The sequence below is a fragment of the Staurois parvus genome, unplaced genomic scaffold (assembly GCF_062004578.1).
Source record: "Staurois parvus isolate SC_StPar_1 unplaced genomic scaffold, SC_StPar_1.0 ptg000601l, whole genome shotgun sequence".
Lineage (NCBI taxonomy): Eukaryota > Metazoa > Chordata > Amphibia > Anura > Ranidae > Staurois > Staurois parvus.
Window position 1 is genome coordinate 401,175 of NW_028318397.1, and position 27,597 is coordinate 428,771.

General features: G+C 40.6%; 1 protein-coding gene across 2 annotated transcripts in view; it reads right to left on the minus strand.

Annotated features, from left to right (window-relative positions):
* Positions 1-27,597, minus strand: part of PGAP1 (post-GPI attachment to proteins inositol deacylase 1) — a 446,717-nt gene that overhangs the window by 386,714 nt on the left and 32,406 nt on the right. For both annotated transcript variants that reach the window (XM_089692689.1, XM_089692690.1), the window contains exons 2-3: positions 12,193-12,346; positions 7,572-7,747 (exon numbers count right to left, since the gene is read on the minus strand). In XM_089692689.1, coding sequence (XP_089548815.1) covers positions 7,572-7,747; positions 12,193-12,346 — 330 coding nt within the window. The remainder of the gene's footprint in view (positions 1-7,571; positions 7,748-12,192; positions 12,347-27,597) is intronic.

Here is a 27,597-nt window from a genome sequence, read left to right on the forward strand (position 1 = left end):
TGGGAGGCTCAAAAGGCCTATATTAGAGGAATCCTGATAGCGATTGGAGCAAAAAAGAAGAGGGAAAGAAGAGAAAAAATAAACACGCTTCTTAGTGAACTCTGTGAATTAGTGCAGATACATAAACATAAAGTAACAAAAGAGATTATGCAGAGGGTAATAAATAAAAGAGAAGAATTAAATAAATTTCAGGAAGAAGATAAGAGAAGAGTGTTCAATAAAATAAGTGAGAGATACAGACGGGGAGATAGGCCAGAAAAGTATTTGAGGGCTCAGAGAAAAAAAAAAAAAAAAAAAAAATCTAGGAACTATATAGAGAAAATAAGACCACAAAAGGAGAATTAATGTATTCAACTAAAGATATAGCTAAAGTGTTTAAATATTATAATAAGCTATATAATATTATCCCCCACAGCTCCATAAGTAAGATGAAGTAGGAAAAATAGAAAAAAAAGACAGACACTTCAAAAAAGGCAGGATTACCAAAATTAAGTGAGGAGCAATTAAAATCCCTAGAATCAGCAATAACGCAGGAGGAAATACACTTAGCATTAAAGAGCACTATAGCTGGGAAAAGTCCAGGACCTGATGGATACACAGTGAGATATTATAATAAAATATAAAGAATTATCAGAACCTAAACTGAGGATATATATGAATACATTGGGAGGAGAGATGGAAATGAGGAGGGAATCCCTGCAAGCCCATGTAGTTCTCATACATAAGGAAGGTAAAAGATGATACTCACTGTTCAAGTTACAGACCGGATTTCCTTATTAAAACACAGATACAATATGCAAAAGTTCTGGCAAACAGGTTGAAAGACCTAATGTCGGAATGGATACACACAGACCAAGTAGGCTTTGTCCCAGGGAGAGAGGGTAGAGATAATGGACTGAGATCTCCGTTTTTCATACAAAAAAAGTAGGAAAGAGAAAATCCCTACAGTGGTACTCTATTGATGCTGAAAAGGCATTTGATAGAGTAGACTGGGGATATATGATGATACATTGGAACTATTGGGGATGGGACCTACAATGAGAGAGTAGATAATGAAATTATATAGTCAACCCTCTGCAGCAATCATGGTTAATGGGGAATTGTCAGAGTATTTTGGGATGCAGAATGGAACTAGACAGGGATGCCCTTTGTCTCCATTACTATATTTTTTATCATTGGAATCTCTTTTGGCTACAATAAGGAATAATATAGATATAAAAGGAATTTGGATAGGAGATACGGAGCATAAGGTGGCAGCTTATACAGATGACATGCTGTTCTATGTGGGAAACCCAAGGATAACATTGCCAAATTTAATGAAATCACTGAAAGAATATGGGGAGAGGTCAAATTTAAAAATTAACCTAACAAAAACAGAAATTTTAAACATAAATCTTCCAAATAGAGAGAAAAATCGGTTACAGGAGAAATTTCCCTTTGTTCGGAGAGAAAAAGAATTGAAATATCTAGGAATAAAATTAACTGTATCCTCCAAGAACTTGTATAAATTGAATTATATTCCCATTGTTAAATGAGATCAGGGATGAACTAAAGGAAATTAGGAGGGGGAACCCCGTCATGGATAGGTCGCATAAATTTGAGAAAAATGGTGATTGTTCCAAAAATATTATATAAATTTCAAATGATACCAATTAAACTACCAGAGGTATACTTTAGATCAATTAAAAAAATGTTAAGATTTATTTGGAGGAATAAAAAAAACGAGAATAAGATAATTAATACTAAGTAATACTAAATTAAGTGGAATTGTATTGTTACCTCCACAATACAGAGGATTAGCAGACAGTGCAAGTTTGTTCACATTTAATGTTTTAAGAGTTTGGGATGTTTTACACAAACAGATGGGATAGGAATTTAATTCATTGTTAACTTCTTGCCGACCGCGCATAGCCGAATGACGGCTTCACCACGGCCGGCCAGTTCTGAGTGGACGTCATATGACGTCCTCCCAGAACGCGCTCTCCTGCGCGCCCCAGGGGGCGCGCACCCGGCAATCTCCGTGAACGCTGTGTCCTACGGACACAGCTGATCACGTGATGTGGTGAAAGGCCGATCCCACCGGCCTTTTACCACGTGATCAGCGGTGTCCAATGACACGCTGATCACAGGGAAATGCAAGTGCCGGTTCTCGGCTGCACTTTCCTCACGCTGTCAGATCGTGAGGAAAGTACTGCCGAGAACCGGCAGTTGTCAGAGCGGGGATCGGCACCGATCATCAGGGCACTGATGATCAGTGCCCTGATGATCGGTGCCCAGCAGTGACACCCGCAAGTTCCGCCCAGCAGTGCGCCCACTAGCCCCGCCCACCCGTTCCCAGCAGTGCCCCCACCTGTGCCCAGCAGTGCCCCCACCTGTGCCCAGCAGTGCCCCCACCTGTGCCACTCTGCAGTGCCACCTACCTGTGCCCAGAAGTGCCACCTACCTGTGCCCAGAAGTGCCACCCACCTGTGCCCACCCACCTGTGCCCACCTGTGCCCACCCACCTGTGCCCACCAGTGCCACCCACCTGTGCCCACCCACCAGTGCCACCCACCTGTGCCCACCCACCTGTGCAGCCCAGCAGTGCTGCCAGTCAGTGCCCATGGGTTGTGCCAGTCAGTGCCGCCAGTCAGTGCCCAGAAGTGATGCCAGTCAGTGCCGTCTATCAGTACCCATCATCAGTGTCACCTATCAGTGCCGCCTATCAGTGCTGCATATCAGTGCTGCCTATCCGTGACCCCTAATTAGTGCTGTCTATCAGTGCCGCCTATCCGTGCCACCTCATTAGTACTGCCTATCAGTGCCCTTTAGTGCTGCCTATCAGTGCCCATCAGTGCCGCCTATCAGTGCCCATCAGTGCCGCCTATCAGTGCCCATCAGTGCCGCCTATCAGTGCCCATCAGTGCCGCCTATCAGTGCCCATCAGTGCCGCCTATCAGTGCCCATCAGTGCCGCCTATCAGTGCCCATCAGTGCCGCCTCATCAACGCAAATCAGTGAAGGAGAAAAAATACCTGTTTGAAAAATTTTATAAAAGAAACAAATAAACTTTTTTTTTTTTTTCAAATTTTTTGCACTTTTTTTAATTTATAGCGCAAAAAGTAAAGCGCCCAGTGGCGATTAAATACCACCAAAAGAAAGCTCTATTTGTGAGAAAAAAATGATCAAAATTTCATATGGGTACAATGTTGCATGACCGCGCAATTGTCAAGCAATGTGCGGCAGCGCTGAAAGCTGAAAATTGGCCTGGTAAGGAAGGGGGTATAAGTGCCTGGTAGGCAAGTGGTTAATGCCCTTAGTCCACAGAGTTTTTTCCCCCCGGGTAAAGAAGGTATCACAGGGAAGTGGTCTAAGAAGGAAGATGCACAATTAAGGGATAGAATGGTGGGGGAGGAAATAGGATCACTTAAGGAATTGGAAAAAAAAAAAAAAAAGGAGAAGTGTTTACAAGAATGGATGAGTGGCGTTATTTTCAATTGAAACACTTGATAGGAAAGCTTCCAAAGCCTTTAAGAATAAGAGAGGATTGGAATCCTTTTGAGCACTTATTAGGTACACGGGGAGATGGGAAACACGGAACCTCTAAAATATATCTTCTCACTAAAATAAACGCAGATATAAGTCCTCCATATATAGAAAAATAGGAAACAGAAATAGGAGTAACAATAGATAAAACAGAGAAAAATGTATAGAATAATCCACGGAAATATAAATATGCAGGAGGTAGAAATGAATTATAAGTGTTTGGCAAGATGGTATATCACACCGAGTGTGGCTGTCAGGAATGGACTCAGCACTGGTGGTGGGACTCACCTGCCGTGTGGGCTGCAGTACCAGGGCTGACCAGCGGGTGCTCAGCAGCCAGAAGCTCACTTCTGCAGTCAGCCAACACCTGGGGCTGATTACAGCAGGTGTATTTAAGGAATGACCAGGCCTGTGATCTGTGTCTTGGTGTAAATGTTTCCCATGAGCCCTTGTATCCTGTTCCTGTGTTGCTGTATACTCCGTTGCCGACCTCTGCTTGTTACTGATCCTGCTCTTCTCCTGTTTAACCCCTGACTTCCGTCTGATCCCTGGTACTGTATTTGCTCGCACCCTGCTGAACCTGGCTTGTGACCTGACCATTCTTAGCTCGCTCCTCTTGTACCTCGCTGCCCGCATAATACCGACCCGTCCTGTCTGACCACGCATACTGTACCCGACCTTCCATCCATCCATCCGGCTCGGATCAGACCAGTGTATCTGTCTGCCTCTTCCAAATTAGATTCCGTTCCTGCACTCCCGTCAGTACTCTCTACCACCGCAGGTCGCACTTAGGGGTCGCGACCTGGTTCCAGTCTGCACCAAGTCCATCCCCACCATCAGGGGCCCTGGTGAACAGCAGGCTAGAACTTAGACCCCGCGCCCTGAGGGCGTCCGTGCGGTGGGCTGCTAGAGACTCTGCCAGGCGGCTTAACAGTACCAAACGGCCTGCCTGACCATTCCACCTCTCCAGCCCTGACGACACCTGTGTTCTTGAAGCCTGCTACTTCCCTGTGTCAGTCCACACATTTCTGGTCACACCCGGATCCCTAACAGTGGCACACAGATTGAGTGGAGATAATTCACCTTTATGTTGGCGTGGATGTGGAGGTAGAGGCACAATGTATCACATATGGTGGCAGTGTTCTAAAATACAAGAGTATTGGGGGAAAATAGTAAGCTTAATTCAGAAAATGACAGAGGTTGATATTCTAGTAGACCCAGAGATTTGCCTTTTTCATAGTACTAAGCTTTCAGTTAAAAAATACAAAGAATCTGGTTTATTGTACTATTTGAATGCAGCCAAGGGACTGATACCCAAGTATTGGAGGAGACAGGAGGTGCCGAAAATAAAATACTGGGTGGATAGGGTGGATCAAATATGTAAATTGGAGGAACTTTATCATTTGAATGAAGATAAGATGGAGAGCCACCATACAAGATGGAAAAAATGGGAGGAATTCAAAAAGTCAAGGCTAGCCTTAGAAGTTATGGGTGATTAACATAGAATAATATGGAAACATTTTGTTTTATAGGGATTACGATCTCCAGACAAACAGGAAAATGCAGAGCAGAAGGAGTAAGGGATTGGATGGGGGGGGGGGAGAATGGGTGTTATATAGGTTGGGGGAGGGGAAAGGGATGAAACGATAAAAGTTGTTATAATATGTTAAGGTTTTAATGAGTATGTTTGTATAACTTGTTTATCTGAAAAATTAACAAAAAAAAAAATGAATATACTTTTATTTACATATTTGTGATAACACAATTATTTTGGTGGCACTGCACATTGAGAATTTTAGATATGGTCCATGGAGGGTACCAGATAGAATTGCACTCACAAGGCATTTTGCCAATTCTAGAAAGGAAGATGTGGGTATTTTCCCCTAACTTTCAAGTAAAGAAAAGTTCTGGAAAATTCGGGCCAGTGTTAGATCCAAAATTCCTCAATTTCTGTTCACACTACCCTTCAGATTGGTGTTTTTGGGAACTATTATTTAATAAACTAATATAGGAGGGTCATTGGATGGGTTCTATAGTCCTGTCCGACATTTGTGTGTAAATTATTCTAGTTTTTTGTCAACAGTACCAGTTTCATTGCCTATTCTTTGATCTTCTGTTTAAATTACCTTATTCTTTTGGCCAAACTCGAGAACAGTCATGCACAGAGATATGGTGTCAGGAATCTGGGTATGACCAGAAATGTGTGGACTGACACAAGGAAACGCAGGCTTCAGGTATAGTATAAACAATACAATTTATTAAAGACTAACAATACATAAAACACAGTGCAGAACATAACAGTGCAACAAACCAAACCTCCAACAAACAACCATACAACACTAAACGTAGTCGGGCAGGCCGGGTCGGTAGCAAACGGGCAAACAAGGGAGCAGGAGGGAGAGTGGTCAGGACTAGCCGAGGTCAGTACAGGCAGAGTTCATGCAGATTCAGGATAGAAGCAAGCAGGATCAGGATACCGGGGCTAAGCGAAACAGTACAACAAGGCACTGACTGCAGGTCTGGCCATTCCTTAAATACACCTCCTGCAATCAGCCGCAGGTGATGGCTGATTGCAGGAGTAAGCTTCTGGTTGCTGAGAGCACCCGCTGGCTAGCCCTGGTACTGCAGCCCACAAGGCAGGCGAGTCCCACCACCATTGGCGAGTCCATTCCTGATATATGGTACTCCAGTCTTGATCCAGATAGAACTTATTTGATGTGGCATTTTACATGGATAACTGCCTTACTAGTGGTAACCACTTTCTTGCCTACAGTATCATCTTCATTCTATGTTAAATAGGAGTCAGAACTGTCAGCCTTGAACCCATCAGAGCTGCCAGAAGATGAACGGGAATGGTATAAGCTGGATTTTCATTTTCCCCCCAGGTTCACTGAAAAGTGCACTGAGGATGCTTTCTTTGTGAATAGGGGAAAACTATCAAGCCCTTCTCCTCCCTTAGAGATTCTGGCTCAGTCTATCAGCTGAGTGGCAGCTTTGTGGGCAAGCAAAGCAAGGGTACCCATGAAGACTGTATGTAGAACTGCAAATTGGAGAGCACCAAAAACCTATAAATTGGATTTCAGATTTGGCTTTGCAAATTCTCGGGGGCTTCAGTCCTCTCAACTGCACTACTTAGTTCACCTATACAGAAAAAATAAAAAAAATAATAAATATAAAAAGGTGAACAGTGCTCCCCCCTTCCCCCCCAGTCCCTGATTTACTTACCTCTGGGGTTCCTGAGCTGTCAGCACCCTCGCATCCACTTCAGCAGTTTGGAGATTTAAAATACCCGCTTTTCCTCTGTCAGTGCTTCTGGGATGGACCAAGTAGATTCTGATTGGTCAGTGCACTCAACATGACATGGAGAGGGCCTCATTCACTTTTTTTTTAATGTAATTAAATTTTTACCCTAGGCCCACTGTTTACATTCAATTGTTAGTCAGGAATGACAGGCTGACAGCTGAATGTGCGAAGCAGAGAGGAGTCATTAGTTGTTAGGATGCAGGCTCGCCAACAACCAGTAAAAGCCAGTCATATTTACAAAGTGCAGAAGTCAAATGTTCTTAGCCTATAGTGTTAGGGTATTTTCTCTACTGGTGAATGTTAACCTTCATGGTCAAACGTTCTTAGAGCTATTTTTCTCCCGAGACCAAATAAGGAATGTTACATTCGCCATGCCAAAAGGCAAAAAAGAAACTATTGCGCACGCTACAAAACATTTCATTATCTGTTATGCTTGCACAAATGTAGAGACATACATAAAGCAGTTTGTTTTTTTTATTAAATGAACACCTTACTGTCCTATCCGATTGGCCATTGCAAGCTATTTTGCTTAACGCTGGGGGGTTGTCTAGTTAGGAATTTACCTAAAAGGGATCAGGAAAGCAGACTTAACCCATAGTAGTTTAACATGAGGAGCCAGGAAAAAATAAATTACGACAAATAAATATTTAAAATTATTTAAAAAAAATAAATAAATAAAATCATTTTAAAAACTCAACTGACACAAGAGACACTAGTTTGATAATCTCCAAATAAAGTACTTACCTTATAAAGACGCAGTATTGTTTTAATGCAAATGTTTACAAACTCAGTTTGCCTTTGTAAGCTACCACCATAAAATGCAACAAGCTCCTCATTAAAATTCACACTGAAAACATCGAAGTGGTTTTCATAATCAATATTCTCTGCCTTACGAAGAGCAATTGAGCCAATAGACCGAGCTAAGAGAAAAAAAAAAAGGATTCTCATTATAATATAGTCGCTGGAACCATTTTTTAATACACAAACCAATTTCTTAAAAATATTTTTCTCCACTAATCTTTGAACCCACTCTTAAAAGCCCCATTCTCTGCTGCAACTTCAGCATGAATGCCAACATCTTTTAAAGGGCACATGCAGAACATTCACTCATCAAAAATATAACATCTTATACACAATCAGGCGAAATTGTATTGTCATTGGATTATGCACATGACTACAAACTGTTTTGTTGCAAAGCAAGTAAATCACAAATGATGGCAGCAAAGGATCGTGTACGCAATCACTGTCAAGCTGTACCCTGTCTCTATGGCCCAAACCACACACACACACACACACACACTATACTTACCTGTTCTATGCAATCGTATTTCTAAGAGTGGCCCTAAACCACCTCTTCTGGAGCCCCCCCACCAGCGCGTCCTCTCTTCTTGGTACACCGGGCACTTTCAGGCTCACTCCTGAGCCGTGTTATGTGAATCTATTGAAACACCCAGCTCAGGTCCAGCCCTCTCTCCCTCCTCACAGGATTTAAATGACAGCAGCAGGAGTAAATGGCTTCTGATGCCACCTCTAAGACTGTTAGAGCAGAGCAAGAGTACCAGCGCTGCTGTAGACAGCCCAGCACTGCATTGATCCAGGACTCCAATAAGTATTTGGGGGTGGCAACAAGTAGTGGAAGCTTTTTTTTTTTCTTATAGTGGTTATAAAAAGACAGGTTTTTTTTCTCTTAATTCTTTGCAAGGTAAAAAACCTTTAGTGTGCAGCTCCTCCTCTTCCCAGCCTCCCCTTCCCCACTTATACTTACTCAAGCCAGATCTTAATCTAGCACTGTGCATGAGAGAAGCAGCTCTCTTGGATCCTCTCACCTCACTGGACAGTGGCAGCGCTTGGGTCCTGCTGCTGTCAGTCACAGTCAGTGAAAAGAGAGCAGGGGGCCGTGCTCTGTGTGTCAATGGGACAGGTGTGTGATTAAAAAAATAAACAAGGTTTACAAATCACTTTAATGCAGGTAATGCAATAAGGTAAAAACCTTCTGGTTTTTGAACCACTTTAAAGGCTTAGTACAATTAAGACATTTTATTGTGCACCAGGTCCTGCTCCGTGAAAGCACTAAATAAAATAAATACAGGGGACTTCTCTCAGGACCTTTTGTGGGGCACTACATTTTATGGTTTAGCATACTCAAAACTTTACTTTTCACTGCACTAAAAAAAGAAAAAAAACAAAAAATGCTACTTCCTGCACTCCCACTCTAAGTGCCGTTAAACATATGCGGATTGGATGCAGTTTGAACCGCATAAAATCCGTATGACATGTGAAATAACATTGCTTACCATGGTGCCTGTTTACATATGTCGGTTGCACTGGCGGTGCAGATTAAGTGTGGTTTGAAAAAGTCATGTACGATTTCTGACCAGTGCCTTTAGGTTCAGATTACAGGCTACGGACTTCTATGGGAACCGTTTCTAAACAGTATATGTGTGAACAGGATAAAATACTGTCCTAAATCTGATGTAAACCTGACATAATATTATACAGTATTTATATAGCACCAAAAAGTTTGCTCAGCACTGTACAATATAGTGGGAGACAGTACACGAGACAATACAATAATACAATACACGAGGGGTTCGAGGGCCCTGCTCCTTGGAGCTTACAATCTAGGGGGGAGTGAATAGTGGAACAGGAGGAAATGGCTGTGGGGGATGGAGTGGTAGGAGGAGTGGAGGAGATCGGTAGTTAGGTGAGGGCGGGGTAGGCATAATCTACTACTGTGTCAATTAAATGTGAAACCCGAGTGCTGATTACCAAGATCTTAGGGGTCTAACGCTAGCTATACACTTTGAAAATTTCAGCCGCTTCCTGATGAACTGGCTGAAATTTGCTTTGCGGGTGACCCCGTCAGGCCCCTCCTGCACGATATCCTATCCTGTTGAGGTATTCCGACAGCCACTGATGTTGGCTGTCAGAATACAATAGCTCAGCACACATTGAGGAATGCAGGCTATGGCTGCAAAAGGCTACGCCACTAGCATTTTTGTGTACAAATGATTTACTGTTAGAAATACCATACTAGAACCAGCATCTGCTACTATTTTAGACAACATTTTAACCTCTTCACGCCGACAGCACACAAATGTGCGGCCGCTCGGCGTCTAGGCAATTAAAAAAAAAAACATGTGCTGAGAGCGCGTGCCCTACGTGCTCCCAGCAGACGTCCGGTACTCACGGAAAGGTCCCGATCTCCCCTTTCGATCAGGACCTTTCCCGATCATGTGATCGCCGTGACAGCGAAACACGGCTGTTACATGACCCTAAAACCCCACCCTGCCTCCTGAAACCCTTAAAGGGTCGGGAGGCCCCGGCGCCAAGGGGTTAAGGGAGAATAATCTATTTTAACAGCATATAACAAACACTTCCCTTAAAATTAATAGCAACAGCAGTACCAGAAACAAGGTTATCCTCTCACAACCCGTAAGCAGCACCATATACCAGCTCTTCTGCATTTCTGATAGTATCATTATTGCGCACAAAATGCATGCTCAAGCCATTACTGGGGACAGAATTACATTTCAACCATAGAAAAATAAAAAAAAACATGAAGATTAAAGCTTGAAGATATCCGGATACTTTTAAGGTTTCAGCACACTGGGTTGGAATAGAAGAAGATTCAGATATACTGTGTGCACAATTATTAGGCAAGTATTTTGACCAAATCATAATTTTTATGCATATTGTCCAACTCCAAGCTGTATAAACTTGAATGTATATTGGATTTAAGCATGTCAGGTGATGTGTATTTGTGTAATGAGGGAGGGTGTGGCCTTAGGAGCTCAAACCCCCCATATGAAGGTGTCAATTATTAGGCAGCTTTTTTTCCTCAGGCAAAATGGGCCCAAAAAAAAAAAAAAAAAAAAAAAAAAAAAAAATGAAAAATGTGAAAAAGAAAAAACTGCCAAAGATAGTGACGAATCAAAATGTGAAGCTACCAGGAACCCATTTCCTCCAGTGCCATCATATTCCAGAACTGCAAACTATCTGGAGTGCCCAGAAGTACAAGGTGTTCAGTGCTCAGAGACATGGCCAAGGTAAGGAGGGCTGAAACCTGACCACCACTGAACAAGACACCTAAGTTGAAGATTTGACCAAGAAATATCATATTTTTCAAAGGTTTTATGGACTGAAGAGGCGAGAGTGGCAAATAAAGAAACTGACATGAAATGAAGGCTTATGACTGTTATTGAAAAGAAGGTATTGGTCACTGATTTTGTTTTTTAAAATGTCAGAAATGTTTGTCAGTTTTGAAATGTTTATTATTCTCACTTTAACAGATGAAAAACAAACTGATATGGAAAAATGTTCATTTTTCATTTAGCTGCATAATTATTTTGCACACTAATAGTTGTGCACACATATATTCTCCTAAGAAAGCCAAAACCTCACTTTTAAATTTCTTAAATATTCAAGTTTGAGGTTTAACAATATGGATTGACCGAGAGCACTGTAGTTGTCTAATAACGAGAGTATTCCTTAACCGCTTGGCAACCGCACTATAGCTGAATGACTGCTACAGCACGGGTGTCCAGTCATGGAACGCACCCTCCCACGTGCCCCCTGCGATCTCCGTGATCGCTGTGTCCTACGGACAACAGCTGATCACGAATGTGGTAAAAGGCCAATCACAGCGCCCTTTTACCACGTGATCAGCTGTGTCCAATGACACAGCAGATTACCGGGTAAATACAGTTGCCGGTTATCGGCTGCACTTTCCTCACGCTGTTACAGCGCAAGGAAAGTGCTGCCAATAACTGGCAATTGTCAGAGAACAGATCGGCACTGATCATCAGGGCACCGATTATTATTAGGTGCCCAGCAGTGCCACCCACCAGTGCTGCCCAGCAGTGCCGCCACTCAGTGTCCATCATTGCTGCATATCAGTGCCGCCCCATCAATGCACATCAGTGAAGGAAAAAAAATTACCTGATTGCAAAATTTTATAATAGAAACAAAATTTCAAATTGTTTGCTTATATAGGTGCAAAAAATAAAAAACACCCAGCGGCTATAAAATACCAAAGAAAGCTATATTTGTGTGAAAAAAAAATGATAAAAAATTCATATAGGTACAATATTGCATGACCATGCCACTGTCATTCAAAGTGCGACAGCGCTGAAAGCTGAACATTTGCCTGGGCACGAAGGGTGTATAAGTACCCAGTAGGCAAGTGGTTAAAAATACAACTTGCCTAATTGTGCACAATTAAATTATTCCTCAAAAAAACAACTTATATTTGTGCACACAGTGTACACAGAGAGAATACTTGCAAAATAAAATATTTTATCCTGGTCATTTCCATAGCATGAAAAAAAAAAGGGGAAAAAAAAAAAATATGAACTCCACTTACCTTGCTTATAACTTCCAGCATTCCCAGGAAGAAACAAAACTGGAATTCCATTTAAGGACAGTTGTTTGTTCTTTTCGGCATAAGTACCTTCCCCATACAAATGTAGTTCATATGCTGGAAATAATCTTGCAGCTTTTTTGGGAAGCTTTATTTTCTGACAAGAGAAGTAAAACCAAAATGAATTGTATATTCCCTATATCACTAAATAAAAACCATGATGTGCTACAGTAAAACAATTAAAGCTGAAGTTTAATTAAATTGTCATAAAAAACATGTCCCATGCTGAGTAAGCAGTTGGATCCTGGAGAAATCTTGACTGCAGAGCTGCCTGTAACATGATCTGTGAATTGGGGAGAGAATCCTGTGACCGACCAGACTCTTCCCCCATTAAGAGAACATGTTACAGGCATAGTAAGCAATGAAATACCTTTTTTTAAATGGAGGAGATGGGAGGAGGGTTGTATCTCAGTTGGACCATCTTTTCTGCGGTTCTTCCTGAAGACCAGAAGCAGTTTACCATTGCAGTACCAAAAGTTCAGAGCCAGGAAAGAACAGACAACCATGCACAGAAAATTTCTACAGGATCCAGCTGCTTGCAGAACATGAGACATCCTTCACCACAGGTAAGTAATAAGTAAGGCAATAGGGATATTTTTTTTTTTTTTGTAAATGTCAACTTAACCATTTGCCCTCCAGAGGATTTACACCCCCCCTCCTGACCAGGCAATTTTTTACGTTATGCCGCTGCATTATTTTAACTGACAATTGCGCAGTCATGCAACACTGCACCCAAATTAAATTCACGTCCCTTTTCTCCCATGAATAGAGCTTTCTTTTGGTGGTATTTGATTGCCTGTGCAGTTTTTATTTTTTGCACTATAAAAAAAAAAAACACAATTGAGAAAAAAATTTATATTTTTGACTTTTTGCTATTAAACATGTCCAGTAGAAAAAAAAATTAAAAATCAAATTTAGTCATAAATGTAGGCCAAACTGTATTCTGCTACATGTCTTTGATTAAAAAAAATCCCAATACGTGTAAATTATTTGGTTTACATGAAAGTTATAGCGTTTACAAATGGCAGTATATATACTGGGATTTTTTTATTTTTACTAGTAATTTTGGCGATCAGCAACTTATAGCGGGACTGTGGCCGGCGTTCTGACACTGGTGGGGGAACAGACCTGGTGTCACTGACATCCCCAGTGACACCAATACAGTGATTAGTGCTAATAAAAAGCACTGACACTGTACTGTCACTGGGAAGGAAGGGGTTAACATGTGGGGCGATCAAAGGGTTAACGGTTTACTGTGGGATGTGTGTGCGCGCTTCAGGGCTCTGCTATGCAAAGTTCTCTGACAGGGTAGAGAACTGTATTGTTTACTTGCAGTTCTCTCCCTCAGTAATGCTCCTTGGTGACTGCCAGCTGAGGCCATGAACAGTGGCGCAGGTAGAACACACGGCCCCTACCCAGAAATGCAAAATCACACACACGATTTTGTGCATCCGTGCCACCCTGTAGCAGTATTACTGCTATAGGGAGGACGGGAAGCAGTTAAAGTTGCTTCTTCTACTCGAAAAACATAACCAACTAGTTAACCAAATTTGATATCAAATTTAGGGAGCTTATTATAAAATGTTTTCATACAAGATTCACAAAGCTTTCTTCTTTCACTCATCTTTCTAAGTGGATTTACATAAAAAAGTGTGAATGTTAGGTGAAAAGTTGTGGGAAAGCATTTATAGGAGTACTTAACCACTTGCTGACTGCACTATAGCCAAAAGACCGCTACATAATGAGCGTCCTCCCACGTGCAAGCTGTGACTGCTCCAATCACAGCTGTTCACATGTAAATAGACATACTGGTCATCTGCATTTCCTTTCCTCACACGCCTTCTGTGTAAGGAAAGGAGAGCCAATCTGACAGTACACAGTGTGTCTACCATTTACACAGATAACACTCATGAGTGCCCTGATTATCATTACAGCCCCATCAGTGCAGAGCAGAGCTCTCAGCATAGCTAGAAAACGGACCATACAGTACCCTCATGCCTAGTGTGGTGATTTTTTTAAATTGGAAAGCAGAGGGACACACACACACACACACACACACACACACACACACACACACACACACGATTTTCAAACGCAATTTTTTTTTTTTGGGGGGGGGGGAAATACACTTTAATGAATTTTATTGCATACAAAGCACAATACCTATTTTTTTGTAAAATGTCAAAGACAGTGTTACGTCGAGTAAATAAATACCAAACATGTGGCACTTTAAAACTGCGTACGCTCATGGAAAGGAACCAAACTACGGTACTTAATCTCCATAGGTGACGCTTTAAAAAATTTTGCAGGTTACCAGTTTAGAGATACAGAGGTGGTCTGGTGCTAGAATGATTGCTCCTGCTCTGACATTTGCGATGATACCTCACATGTGGTACGAATCACAATATATGCTCACAGGACTTGCGTACTCGCAATTGAGTTTGCAACTGCATATAAGCTTAGCGACAGGTCGTCTCTATGAAGAGATTTGGGGTCTATTAGATGGGCAGTGGGGGAGGGGGGGGACCTGCCTCAACCACCCGCAGAAGTGAGAGAGAGGCTGTTCAGTCCCTCAAATCACTTCTGCATAAATGGGAAATCGCTGGTTGAAAATTTTAGTACTGGGATGATGCCTGCCACTGCAACCGAGAACAACATGATGGCCTACAGTCGGCAAGCTATTAAAAAGGAGTTCACCCCCCCCCCAAAAAAAACACAATTTAAAAAGTAAGCAGCTTGCGGCTTCACATCCGGTTTCCTACTGTGCAACGCGTGCTGCACTTTGTGAATGGACCGCAAGAAGGAGGGGGTGAACTTCTGGGTCAGGTCACCACGCTTCCTCCAACTCAAAAAAGGTGCCAAATGTGGCAAGGGGGCGGGGGGTGGTTTGATGGGGGGAGGCAGACAAGCAAAGCTTCCCCTTTTGGGTGGAGCTCTGCTTTAAGTGCACAACAGTATACTGGGCAGCTGTAGCTCTCAAAGATTCCACCGGGTGGCTGGACTTGATAAAGGAGGCCATGCCTCCAAAACCCGTCAGATCAACCACAGTACTCTTCTCTTGCTTCCAGTTCCGGTCCGATTTCCCATACGGTGTAGGATCTGCCATCAGCCGGGCACATGTGCAGTAGGTCCCACACACCTTGGTGTGAAAGAGGCAATAATGGCGGTCTATGGAGGAGTGAAGAGGCCTCGTAGCAGCCTACCTTTCTAGCTGGATATGAGCTTCTTCCCCATGGACTGGAATGGTGACCACCGAGGAGAAGCGGCAAGCAGCTGATTGATGTGCTTGTAACCCTTTACTAAAAACAGGAGTGCATTAGAAGTTTTTTTTACTAAATTAAAAAGAAAAAAAAAATGTTTACACTAGGACACACCTTAGATTGTAAAGCTCCTTGAGATCATGGACTGATGTGATTGTCAGCTTGCAAAGCACTGCAAAATCTGACAGCACTGCAGTATAAATGCCTGTAACAAGCAATCATTGCAGCCTTTGTTATTCTCGAGGACATGTTCCTTTTAACAAAAGGAAAGCTAAACAGAACATTACCAAGCTAAAAGTAGCCACACCAAGAAGTGGGAGGAGACAGGTGCACCAGCAGGATACCCAAGGAGGAGGATTTCAGATTTTTTTTTTTAATTACACACACACATACACACACACTTGTTCAATTTACCACCCATGCATTTTTATTGAAATCAATGGAAACGTGATAATGCTTCTCAACACATGTTGTAACATGCATTGAAATGTGCGAGTCTGTGGATTCATACATTTCCATTAATTTCAGTGGACAATGCATCATCCTAAGACTAGATTCACATATGTGCGAGTTGGGAACATGTGCATGTTTCTTAATGGCACCCCCTTGCATCAGCAAAACACCTACTGAGGCACCATGTGCAGCGCATTTCTAAAAAAAACTTTTGCCTTGGTTTCTCTTGGGTACAGCAGCCAATTCAAATGAACAGGCTACTGTACCCACAACATGTGTGCGAAAATACATACATACACACACAGTCTCTCATGTGAACATAGATATTTACAAAAGTGAATGCATACAATAGTAAAAAAAATTGTTCAAAATGTTTGCATTTTATTTTAAAGAATTTAAAAAGGAGCACGATGGAACATTTCTCTTAATTTTGAACAATGTATGTTGTTTTCATTTGCAGAAGTCCATTCATTCCAAAATCACGTCAAAACCAAACAAAATGTACATTCAAAAGGCTTTCATGAAGTCAAAGATGCTGAGAATTTGTGCTTGAATGTTAAAAAAATCTACCGATGTGTAGCCAGCTTAAAGGTCTATTCACACTTGCCAATTTTCTTATAGTCAGGATCGGTTTACACTAATACAATGCAAATTTCAGGTGATTTCCAGTGCAACTTGCTTGCAACTTTACTCACAAAAGTCAACATTAGATCAGAAGCGTTTTTATGAGACTTTGATAAGTGTGCATTTAACCCTCATCTTTCCTACCAAGCACATTCCATTCACACCTGACTATAGCAGAAATGCCCGCGCACATCACACATAGGGCACCCTAGTCACTTGAATAGGCTGCCCTATGTGTGACAAACTGGCAAAATAGCTCAAGAACCTTTTTTGGCTGTGAAGCACCACACTTTTTTTTTCAGTGCGCATTTGTAGTGAGTTTTGGCACACAACAAATGCAAAGCACAACATGTGTCTGCTAACTGCGACTGGGGTCCCTAACAATTAGGCTGATCGCACATTTCAGAATTGCATGCTTAAGTTGCCACGCATTCACAGCTGAATGTTTCAGAACATGCAGCAACCCTCGCAGAAAAGTTTCGGAACCGCGGTGCAAATGCGCATCGTGTTTTCACTCCCATAATGGCATAAGCATGTTATGCCACCCCCCCCCCCCCCAATCATGCTTAGCAGATGTGTTTCACCATGCCACAAGACATGCTACAAATCACACCACGCTCCAAAAAGGTTCTTGAGCTAATTTTGGGCATTTGCCATACATATGCATGATGCATGTTTGAAAATGAACGCGTGAAAAAGACACACTGAAAAAAACGTGAGCAAGAAAACATTTCCGCTACACTCAGGTGTGAAGGAGATGTACTAGGGAGGACATTTAAGCAACAAGGATGACCTGGGAGGAGAGGTGAGGGGAAAAAAGAAAATTATATTTAAAAAAAAAAAAAAAAAAAAAAAAAAAACACCACACTTATCTTATCAAGGTTGCATGGGAATTGCTGCTTATCTTTTTTTTTTTTTTAATTATCTTTTTATTAAATACAAAACCAAATATATACATTAATACTTAATAATCAAACATCAATGCAACATGAAGGTTGCATGGGAATTGCTGCTTATTTTTTTTTTTTTGTAATCATCTTTTTATTAAATACAAAACCAATTTAATATATACATTAATACTTAATCAAAATTTTTTTTACAAATTTTTCCAAACATACCCCTCCCACCCATTACTACCCCCACATTTCAATTTGTAGTCCTTTCTAGTAGTTTTTTCTCACCTCTACTATCGTCCTCCAACTCCAAAGTATCCTCTAGTCATTATATCCACTTATTACTCTTATCCTATATTTTCCCTTACCCTTCTATTCCATCAATTCTACAAATCTCTGAAGTTTTAAATTCTCCCCACTTTTCCCAGATCTTTCTAAATGTATCCATTTTATCTTCTGCACTAAAATATAGTTCTTCATTCCTGTGTGTAAATTCTACTCTCATTATCCAATGTTTATTCTTGAGTTCTCTTGGGCCTTCCAAAATTTAGGGATCAACCCTTTTGCTGCATTAAATGGGGTGTCAGTGTTTTTATATTGTTTCGTTGTTAAATCAGTATTATGGAATAGGCACACACACGGGTCTCTCTGTATGCTTTCCCCCATAATCTTCCCTATTTGTTGTATTATCTCCTACCAGAATTCCTGTATTTTGGGACATATATGGAACCATATATGTGTTATTGTACCCACCATCCCACATTTCCTCCAATACATAGAATTCTCTGGATGTTGTTTATGTGCTCCACTAGGTGTAATGTGCGATCTTCACAATAATCATATTTTTAATTCCACGCAGGGGTTGTGGGAGAAATGTGACAAAATGCTTTAATTGACAATGTCGCCAATCATCCAGTACATAAAACGTGTCCTTTTTTTGTTTCAACTCATGAAATATGCATATTTCCCCATTATTCATAATGTCCTTTAATCATACATTTCTATTTTTAATCCAAGTTCCTACTAGTTTACCCAGAAAAAAAAAAAATGTGCCCCTTCCAGTGGTATTATTGGTGAATTAAACCCTCATCCATTTTGTTTACCAATTTAAATTCCATACCTTAAGTACATTTTTTGTTAATGTGCTAGTGTTTTCCGACATCAATCGGTATTGTTGTGGAACCTAAAATAATTGTATTCAATTGTGATACATTTAACGTTTGTTCAATCTCCACCCAACTTTTCCCCTGTGCATTATATATCCAAATCCATTATTCGTGATAATAATACTGTAAAATGATATCTATTAAATTCCAGCACATTTAACTCCCCACTTATTTTGTCTTTACATAATACCTCATATTTTACACCCTTTGTTTTTTTATTTGCCCATAGATATGTCATTATTCTTTTTAGGACCCTAAAATACGTTTGCGGCAGATATATTGGTAACATTTGGAATTTACACAGGATCTTAGGCACTATTTATACGTCCTATCCAAAAAAGTGATCAGCTCGTCCTTAACCTCATTTAATAGTGGTATATAAGTTTGTCTGGTATATATTCTTAAGTGACGGAGTCAACTTTACCCCCAAATAGTGAAGTTCTTTATTCCTCCAGGTAAATGGGAACTTTTCTTGTAGAGACCGTCTTTCTGCTTTCCATACATTAATATCCAATATCTATGATTTGGAGAGGTTGATTTTAAAATTTGATAATTCTCCATAATGTTTTAATATTCTCATGAGATTTGGTAATGTTACTCTGGGGTTCCCTACAAAAAACATATCTGCATATGCTGCCACTTTATGTTCAGTTTCTCCAATTTGTAACCCCTTTATATCTACACTCTGCAGTATTGTTGCTAACAAGATTCTAAGGATAATATAAATAAAATCAATGAAAGTGGGTATCCTTGTCTTGTTCCATTATACATAACAAAGGGATCTGAAAATGAGCCATTAACTTTCACCGCTGCAGAAGGATAGCTATATAGAGCTTTTATCCACTTAATCATTTTTAGCCCTAGTCCTACCACTTCTAGAGTCCTCATCATAAAATTTCCAGTCCACCCTGTCAAACTATTTTTCAGAGTCTATTGACAGAAGTAAAACCAGGAATTTCTCCTTCTTACTTTTCTGTAATACTAGACCATCGTCTCTAACGTCTCTTCCCAGTATAAACCCCACTTGATCTATAGGAATCTATTCAGGCATTAAATCTTTCATCCTATTGGCAATAACGTTTGCCTACAGTTTTATATCTATATTCAATAATGTTTTGGTCTATAGCTGGCACATTGAGAGAGATCGTTACCTTCTTTAGGAATGACTTGTGAGCCAAAGATTATTTCCTTATTTGCATTGCCTCTCCTAACACATTTATATTACACACACATTTTCAGGACTAGTTCTTTAAACCTCTTATAGTATCTTACAGTATATCCATCTGGCCCCAGGCTTTTCCCTGCTTGTGTGCTCCTAAGGGCTTCAAATACCTCTTCTTGGGTTATTGGCCTAACATTGCCAGTCTTTCTTCTATTTTAGGTAATGCCGCTTTCTCTAGATATATCTGGATTTTTTGATTTCTAATCTCCTCCAATTCTCTTGAATTCTTTGAGGTTACCACTTAAAAAGGGAGCTATAATATTTTTGAAATACACTTGCAATTAATTTAGTCGAAAATACTAATTGTCCCGTTTTATCTCTAATATTTTCTATATACAGTAATTTACTGATTTTTTTTCCTTACCAACCTAGCCAAATAATATCCGGATTTAATTTCCCCATTGATATCTCTCAGTATCACATTAAATGCCCCATTTGTCTCCTGTTCCAATAGACTACTTAATTCTTTTCTCGAATATTTTTTTGTTTTATTAGTCTCCATTTTTTTTATGTATTTGCTCCAATTCATATAAATCCTCTATTATTTTGATCTTTTCCCGTCCTTTTTTTCCACCCCTATGGAAATCAGGCTCTCTCTTATATACACTTTATGGGCTTCCCAAATCGTCGCACTTGAAACCTCTTCATTTTTATTTGAAAATATTGCTCTATATTTCTTTCTCTATTCTTAATTCCATCTCCTGATCTTGTGTAACGGTTTCATTTAACTTCCATGCATACATTTTATCACGTTCCTTCCCAACTTTCAATCTCATTGTAACCGATGCACGATCTGATAATGATGTAACCTCAATATTGGATTTAATCAGTGATTCCAATAGTCTGTGTTCTATCATTATATAACCCAATCTAGAATATGTTGCATGTACTGAGGAATAGAACGTATAATCCTTTAACCCAAAATGTTTTATTCACCATGCATCTACCAATTGATATTGGTGTAATTTCTTTTTTATTTGTCTTAAACGTCTTTCCCCATCCCTCTGTACATGCAATAATGTATCCAACTTAGAATCCATACAGAAGTTAACAACCCCTGCTACGATCAATTTACCTTTTTTAAAATTCATCAAGTTCCTTAATGTATCCTCTAAAAACATGATTGGTTTCTTATTTGGGCTGTAAATAATTTGCGAGTGTATATTTTATTGCATATAATCCCCACTCAAAAACAAAAATCGCCCATCAGGGCCCACCATTCTGTCTTCTATAGTGAAGTTCATGTTTTTTGCCATTCCAATAGCTACCCACGTAGCTTGTATTATTTGTGAGTCAGCATAGTACCAAACCGGGTAATTAGATTGTATCCCAATTCTTATATCATGAGTGACCATCTTTCCATCCTTTTAGAATGCTGGAATACCCCAGCTATATCGAACATTTTTTTCTCATCTGTTCCAGTATTGGTCTCAACACACTCCTTGCTAGAGTGTCAGGTGCAATATCTGCACAGTTGCGCCTTCATATTTCACTGAAGGTATTCCTTTCATCTTCTCCCAGATCTTTAATTTTATCTTCATAATAGTGGAATCTTACTATCACATCTGTTGGTGTTTCTATGGTCACTCCTTGAGGTCTTCTTATCCTATAAACTCCTTCCATTTTTAATTGTTCTATTGTGGGTCTACCTAATATTAAGTTTAGAAGTTTGTTCATTACAGTTCTTAGATCCTCACCTTGAGATTGTTCAAGTAGCCCTGGATCCTTAGATTGTTTCTTCTATTTCTGTACTCCTGGTCTTCAATCTTGTATAGCAGTTTTCTCTGTTCAGTCCATATTTCTTCCATTTGCCCTTTAATCTCAGATATTACTTGCACGTGTTTATCCAATATTTCCTCCGTTTCTTCCACCCGGGACAAAACCTATCCTATATCCTTATGCAGGATTGCCATTTCTTTATTGAAATTTCTAACGTCGCAAACATCTGACATTTCATTTTTGTAGGTATTTGTGAACTTCCTAATTGTTAGTCACTGTTTCTTTTATCCTCAACACATATTATACTTAGTCCTTCTTTACTTGGATTCAGGTCCATTGTTTGTAGTGAGAGTCTGAATTGGTCTCCACTATTGTTTTCCATGTCCAGTCTTCCATTTGTTTCCCATTGCCTCTCTGGAGAAAAGCCACCACGGCTTTTCTCCTGTGGGGACATGTAATTTTTAATTGAGCCTATGCTAGCTTTAGGTGTCTTTGCCCCTGCTCCTTTCACCGTTCTACTCCATGGTTATTTTCTCTTTTCCCCTTCTCTTCACCTTTTTTGCAACTTTAAATAAATTCTTAATCTATTACATGGCTACGTAGATATATTTGAAGCAATGAATGGATGTATGAACATGGGTATACAGAGCTTCTACCTACGGTCTCAGGGACCCTGTGTTATTTGTACCTCGTTTTCCCTCCAGAGGGCTTAATATATGTTACTTGTCAGATATCCACACTCCTTCATGGTTTCTTCCAGTCCTCCAGCTCCATCCCCTTAGGGACTTCTATTTTTAATCCACCAAATGCCCCTTATGTCACTTCCCGCATTATACTTCTAAGCACTGCTTCCACCAGCCACTTCTTAATAAATAATATTCTCAAAGCTTAGAAAGTTACTTGTAGTTTTATATAATTGTTATGTAATTGTGGGCACTCACCATTCTCCACCATATAATTGTCCAGCTTTTCTTCAGCCCACACAACTTCAAAGTGACTGTATGCAGTAGTGGTGCACCAAAATGAAAATTCTGATGCCAAAAAAGAAAATTCAAAATGCGCCTGCAAGCCGCTCCCGCAGCTGCACCTGCCTTTACACCGGGCTCTGCCTCAGCCCCACCGTGCAGTTTCCACTCTCCACTCTCTCCTCTCCAGCTAAGCACGGAGGCCCCAGCAGGAACGGGTCTCTCCAGCACAGATCTCTGGCTTAGGTGTCACCAATCATTGGGATTCTCTTCGTTCCACTCTCTCTAGCATCTTCCGGCGGTAACTGGAGCTCCTAGCACATGCCACCAACCGGCATCATATTCAGGCCCCTGGAATTGCTGCTAATCTAATAAGACTTCTGTGAGTTGACACACCAAAGTACTGCAGGAACCTTTTCCAAAAATCACACTGTGCCAAGTCACACTAATTAGGACGGGTACCATTGAAAACACTGAGATTTCTTTTGTTATGCGACTCAATTCACATCATAAGTCACACTAGCGTGAACCAGGGCTAAAATATATGGGTTTCAATGTATGCAACTGAATGGGCCCTGAAAGAAGGGAAGAGGAAAAGCTGCTTGTGTCAGTCACATTTTAGCAAGCTTAGGCACTTGGTCGCATGATTTTTGCTAAAGAGGATAGTCTGGCAATCCTAAGTCTGTTCTTCAGCTAGAAAGAATCTTCGACCAATTGCCTTGGCTTACACGAGGCCAGCACTTGAGGGGGTCTGGGTGGAATTTTCTACAAGAAATGTATTTCTCCTAACTTAGATGGTATCTGTCAGAATAGATATATGGAAATCGCCATTGCTAGCTTGTTGTGGAAGTGCAATGTCAGCGTTTATAACCTTTATCATTCTGAATGAACGAATCACTGATCCATAACAAACTTTTGTAATAAAAGTCCCAAAACCTGCAAACACTTGGCAGTTGTAGGTCAAAGACTCTCTAGCTGGTTAATGCGGAAAACGTAATTTGGAAAAAGCAAGAATGGATTAAGCAAGCCATACAAGAGTGGAATGTTGCTTGAAAATATTAATTTTTAAAATACTTTTACTTGATTTTCTATAAGTGGGCGTCAAATCCACATTCATTTTTAATTGCAGGGACAGGAAAATTTGAAACATGATGAAAAATACATTTTTGGAACAAGGTTTTTAACAACAAACGTGGTTCTTGTTCAGGAAAGTCTATTCGCTGCAAAAATGTAAAAAGCACACCGTTTTTGAAATACTGATGAGAATTTTTGTATGAAAGCATGCAAAAAAATTTAAATATATAAATTACTAGTGTATGGCCAGCTTTAGAGCCAATACCCTTTTTATTAACATTTCTATCCCAGGCTAAAGAGATTTACCCTAAAAACTTCACAGACAGAAAATGATGGAAAAGTCACAAATTTAGGTTGTCGCGTTAACCACTTGCAGCCTGGCCTAATGTCAAATGACAGCCAGGCGAACACCTCGTCCCTCGGGAGGGTGTCATAGGACGTCCATCCCGGATCACACATTATGCGTGCCCGCAGGGCCGTGCTGTGGCTAGATCTGTCACCGGCCGCGGGCAGAGCCAATGACAGATCTGTGTACCGGCCCCGTTGCCAGTACCATGTGACCTGCTGTGACCAATCACAGCAGTTCATATGACAGTTGTATACAATGGATGGCATGAAGGAAGCCATCCATTTTATACAAGTCTGTCTAGCTGTGAATGGTCTTAGCGATCACATGCAGAGGCTGGGCCAATCACAGCCTGCGTCATGTGATTAGCCATGGCCAATCACAGCTAATCACAGCAAAAAAAATCTGAATGAATTGATTTAATTCAGTTAAATGCTTGCTTATAGCAAAGAAATTCTTTGCTATAAGCAAATTGTGTAAAAATGGTAACATTATACTACTTTGGTCATAGTGCAATATGAAAAAAAAAATATTTAAAAAAAAAAAAAAATGTAATAAATAAAAACTAAAAAAAACAATTTTTTTTTTCCGTACTGTCACTAGTCAGTGTCCATGATCACCGCCACACCAGTTATATGCTGACTCTGTACTGCACTGGTGACAGAAAAAAAAAAAAAAAAACTTGCCATGAAATTAAATACGTCGGACTGTCTACATTGAAAAAAGGGGTCATTTGGGGATTATCTGTACCGTTCTGACATTTTTGGGCCTCAAATTAGATTGGCTGTCAGTACTTCAGGATTGATAAATTTTCAGATATATCCCATAGTTTGTGAACTCTACAACTTTCCTACAGACTAAATAAATACTGATTTGGGTTATTTTCACCAAAGAAATGTAGAATACATCTTGACCTAAATTTATGAACACTTATTTATTTGCAAACTTTTATAACAAAAAAAAGTGGGGGGTTTTTTCCAAATTTTTGGTCTTTATTAATTTAGCAAAAAATAAAAACCCCAGTGGTGATTAAATACCCCCAAAAGAAAGCTCTAGTGTGAACAAAATGATAAAATTGTAGTTTGGGTAGAGTGTTGCATGACCGCACAATTGTCATTCATAGTGTGAGAGCGCTGAAACTTGAAAATTGGCCTGGGCAGGAAGGGGGTTAAAAGTGCCCGGTATTGAAGTGGTTAACAGTTGGTGAGTACGAATTAGCAAAAGGTGTGTTCAGATCCAATTTTGAACCTACCTGAGCAACTCCACCAGGAACACCTACCCAATCATAAGCCATCAAGCCATTACCTGTCCTTCAGCTGTGCATCTACAAAGGGGTGTGTATTGTGCATCTGCGAGAAAGGGAATGCCTCAGCTGCCTATGATTGGCCAAGGACAGTGACAACTTCCTGACAGATCACTCAGGTGAGTTCAGACCAAATGTGAATTTTGATTACAAATTTCAATTTAGTTTTAGTCCTAGTTTCTTACTAAAATGCCGTTTTAGTTGTATTTTAGTCTACTAAAAAGTGTTAATTTAGTTGACAAAAATATTTTATAGTTGTCCAAAAAAAAAAACAAACACTGGTACAGACTAAGATCCAAATCAAGCCTGAACTCGTCCCTAGTTGTGAAAAAGATCAGTCAATAGAAACAAGCAGACTTTCCCTACCCTTTGGAATTTCTTCACAGATTTTGCTGCACTCGGTGCAACGTATAACATCTAAGTGAAAGATATGGCAGAAAAAAATTAATAATTCAAAAGCAGAATAACCAAGTTCAAAAAGGATAATTACCCCCCCACCCTCCGAAAAATGACTTGTAAACTCAATCAGGTGTAGCTAATCACCTTCTCAATGGCACACAAAGCCATTTGACTTTCAACAGAGAACAGCTGTGGTCATATTGATTAGCTCAGCATGAAAAAGAGCTTTCCTGGAGCATTTCAGACCCCGATAGTGCAACTGAAACAATCAACCATGGTGGCAAGACACGGTGAAAAGATCTACGGGATAAAGTTGTGGAAAGGCACAGGTCAGGAGTTCAGGGATGTTGAGTTTCTATTGCCCGAAGCCCGGGACATGCAGTTCTGGGCCCTGTGCAACAAGTGTTTTTTTTTTTTGTTTTTTGTTTTTTTTTACATACAGACAAGCAGCAGGGTTCAGAGCCACCCTCCCACCACTTTCCAGGGCCTGTCCCCATCAACGAGTAGGCACTTCCGCCAGATGATAATAGAGGTGGCAGTGGAAGAACCCGCTGCATAGCATGCCAGGGACAGATCAGTACCTCCTCTCCCAGCAGCGATCAGGCAGCTCCCCAGTGTCCGACTCATCCCTGACCCCAAGGTGGAGCCTGCTGCGAGGCTCGCAGTGATTCGGCAGAATTCGAGGAGGGTGTGTCCTCAGCCTTGTAGGTGACCACTCCTTGCCACAGGTGTGCTGTTGTGAGGGAAGGCTGCAGGACTGGTATTGTGTACTATGTAGCGAATACTGATAGTGATGAGCAAGCACATGCAAACTTTCATTGCTAGAAGATAAATGAGTGGACATGGTTAACCCTTTCATCGCTGGCAGATGAGATCCCAGTGGAAGTGTATGATTAACCATTTAAATGCAAGCAGATCCCTGGTGGAAATAAGCATTTCCATTAGGGATCGTTAGCAGTGAAATGGTTAATCATACACTTCCAACACAGATCTGAAACGATTAATCACTTCCAACTGGGATCTCATCTGTCAGAAATAAAAGTGTTAACCATGCCCAGTCACCAGGGATCTTCTAGCAATAAAACTTTCATTGCCAGAAGATCCCTGGTGACTGTACACGATTAACCAACTGGTGGAACTACCAGGGTCCTAAAGGTCACACTTGCAACCGGGCCCCGCCACTATGGGAGGGCCTCAAGACAAGAAAGGTGCTCACAAGAAAGGGCCTTGGGATCAGTGGGAAGGGCCCCTGGACCAATGGAAAAGGGTCCCAGGGGTCCTTCTTGGTTTCTTGCAAAGGGGGTCTGAAGGTTCTAGCTACATCTCTGAGAGGCAAACAAACATCAGAACTGCCCTGTTCACCTCTATGATATAGGAAATAGGAAGCGATGGCCATACATCACTTAGTTCCCCCAAGACCAATTTTAAAAATGTAAAGCATAGGAGAGATCTGGGTCCTATTGACCCTAGATCTCTTCATAAGGAGTACCTGTCACTGCCTATTGCTGTCACAAGGATGTTTACATTGACAGCAATAAAAAAGTGATGACATTTTTTTTTTTAAAGCAACAGTGTAAAAATTAAAATAAAGTTATTAAAGCACCCCCATCCCCCTGTGCTCGTGTGGAAAGGCAAACACGTCAGTCCTGCATGCATACAGCAATCGTCCTACACATGCGAGATATCATCGCGAAAGTCAGATCATGGACAGTAATTCTAGCACCAGGACTCCTCTGTAAATCTAAAGTGGTAATATGTAAAGGCTTTTAGATAGTGGACTATGGATAGTAAAATTTACATCATTTAATGCCATTGCACAGGCTGGCACATTTGGTGTGGTATAAGTGTGGTATCCATTTACTCAGCCTAACATCTTTACCAGAAAATTGGGTTACATAGTGGTTTTTTTTTGCATTAAAGAAAA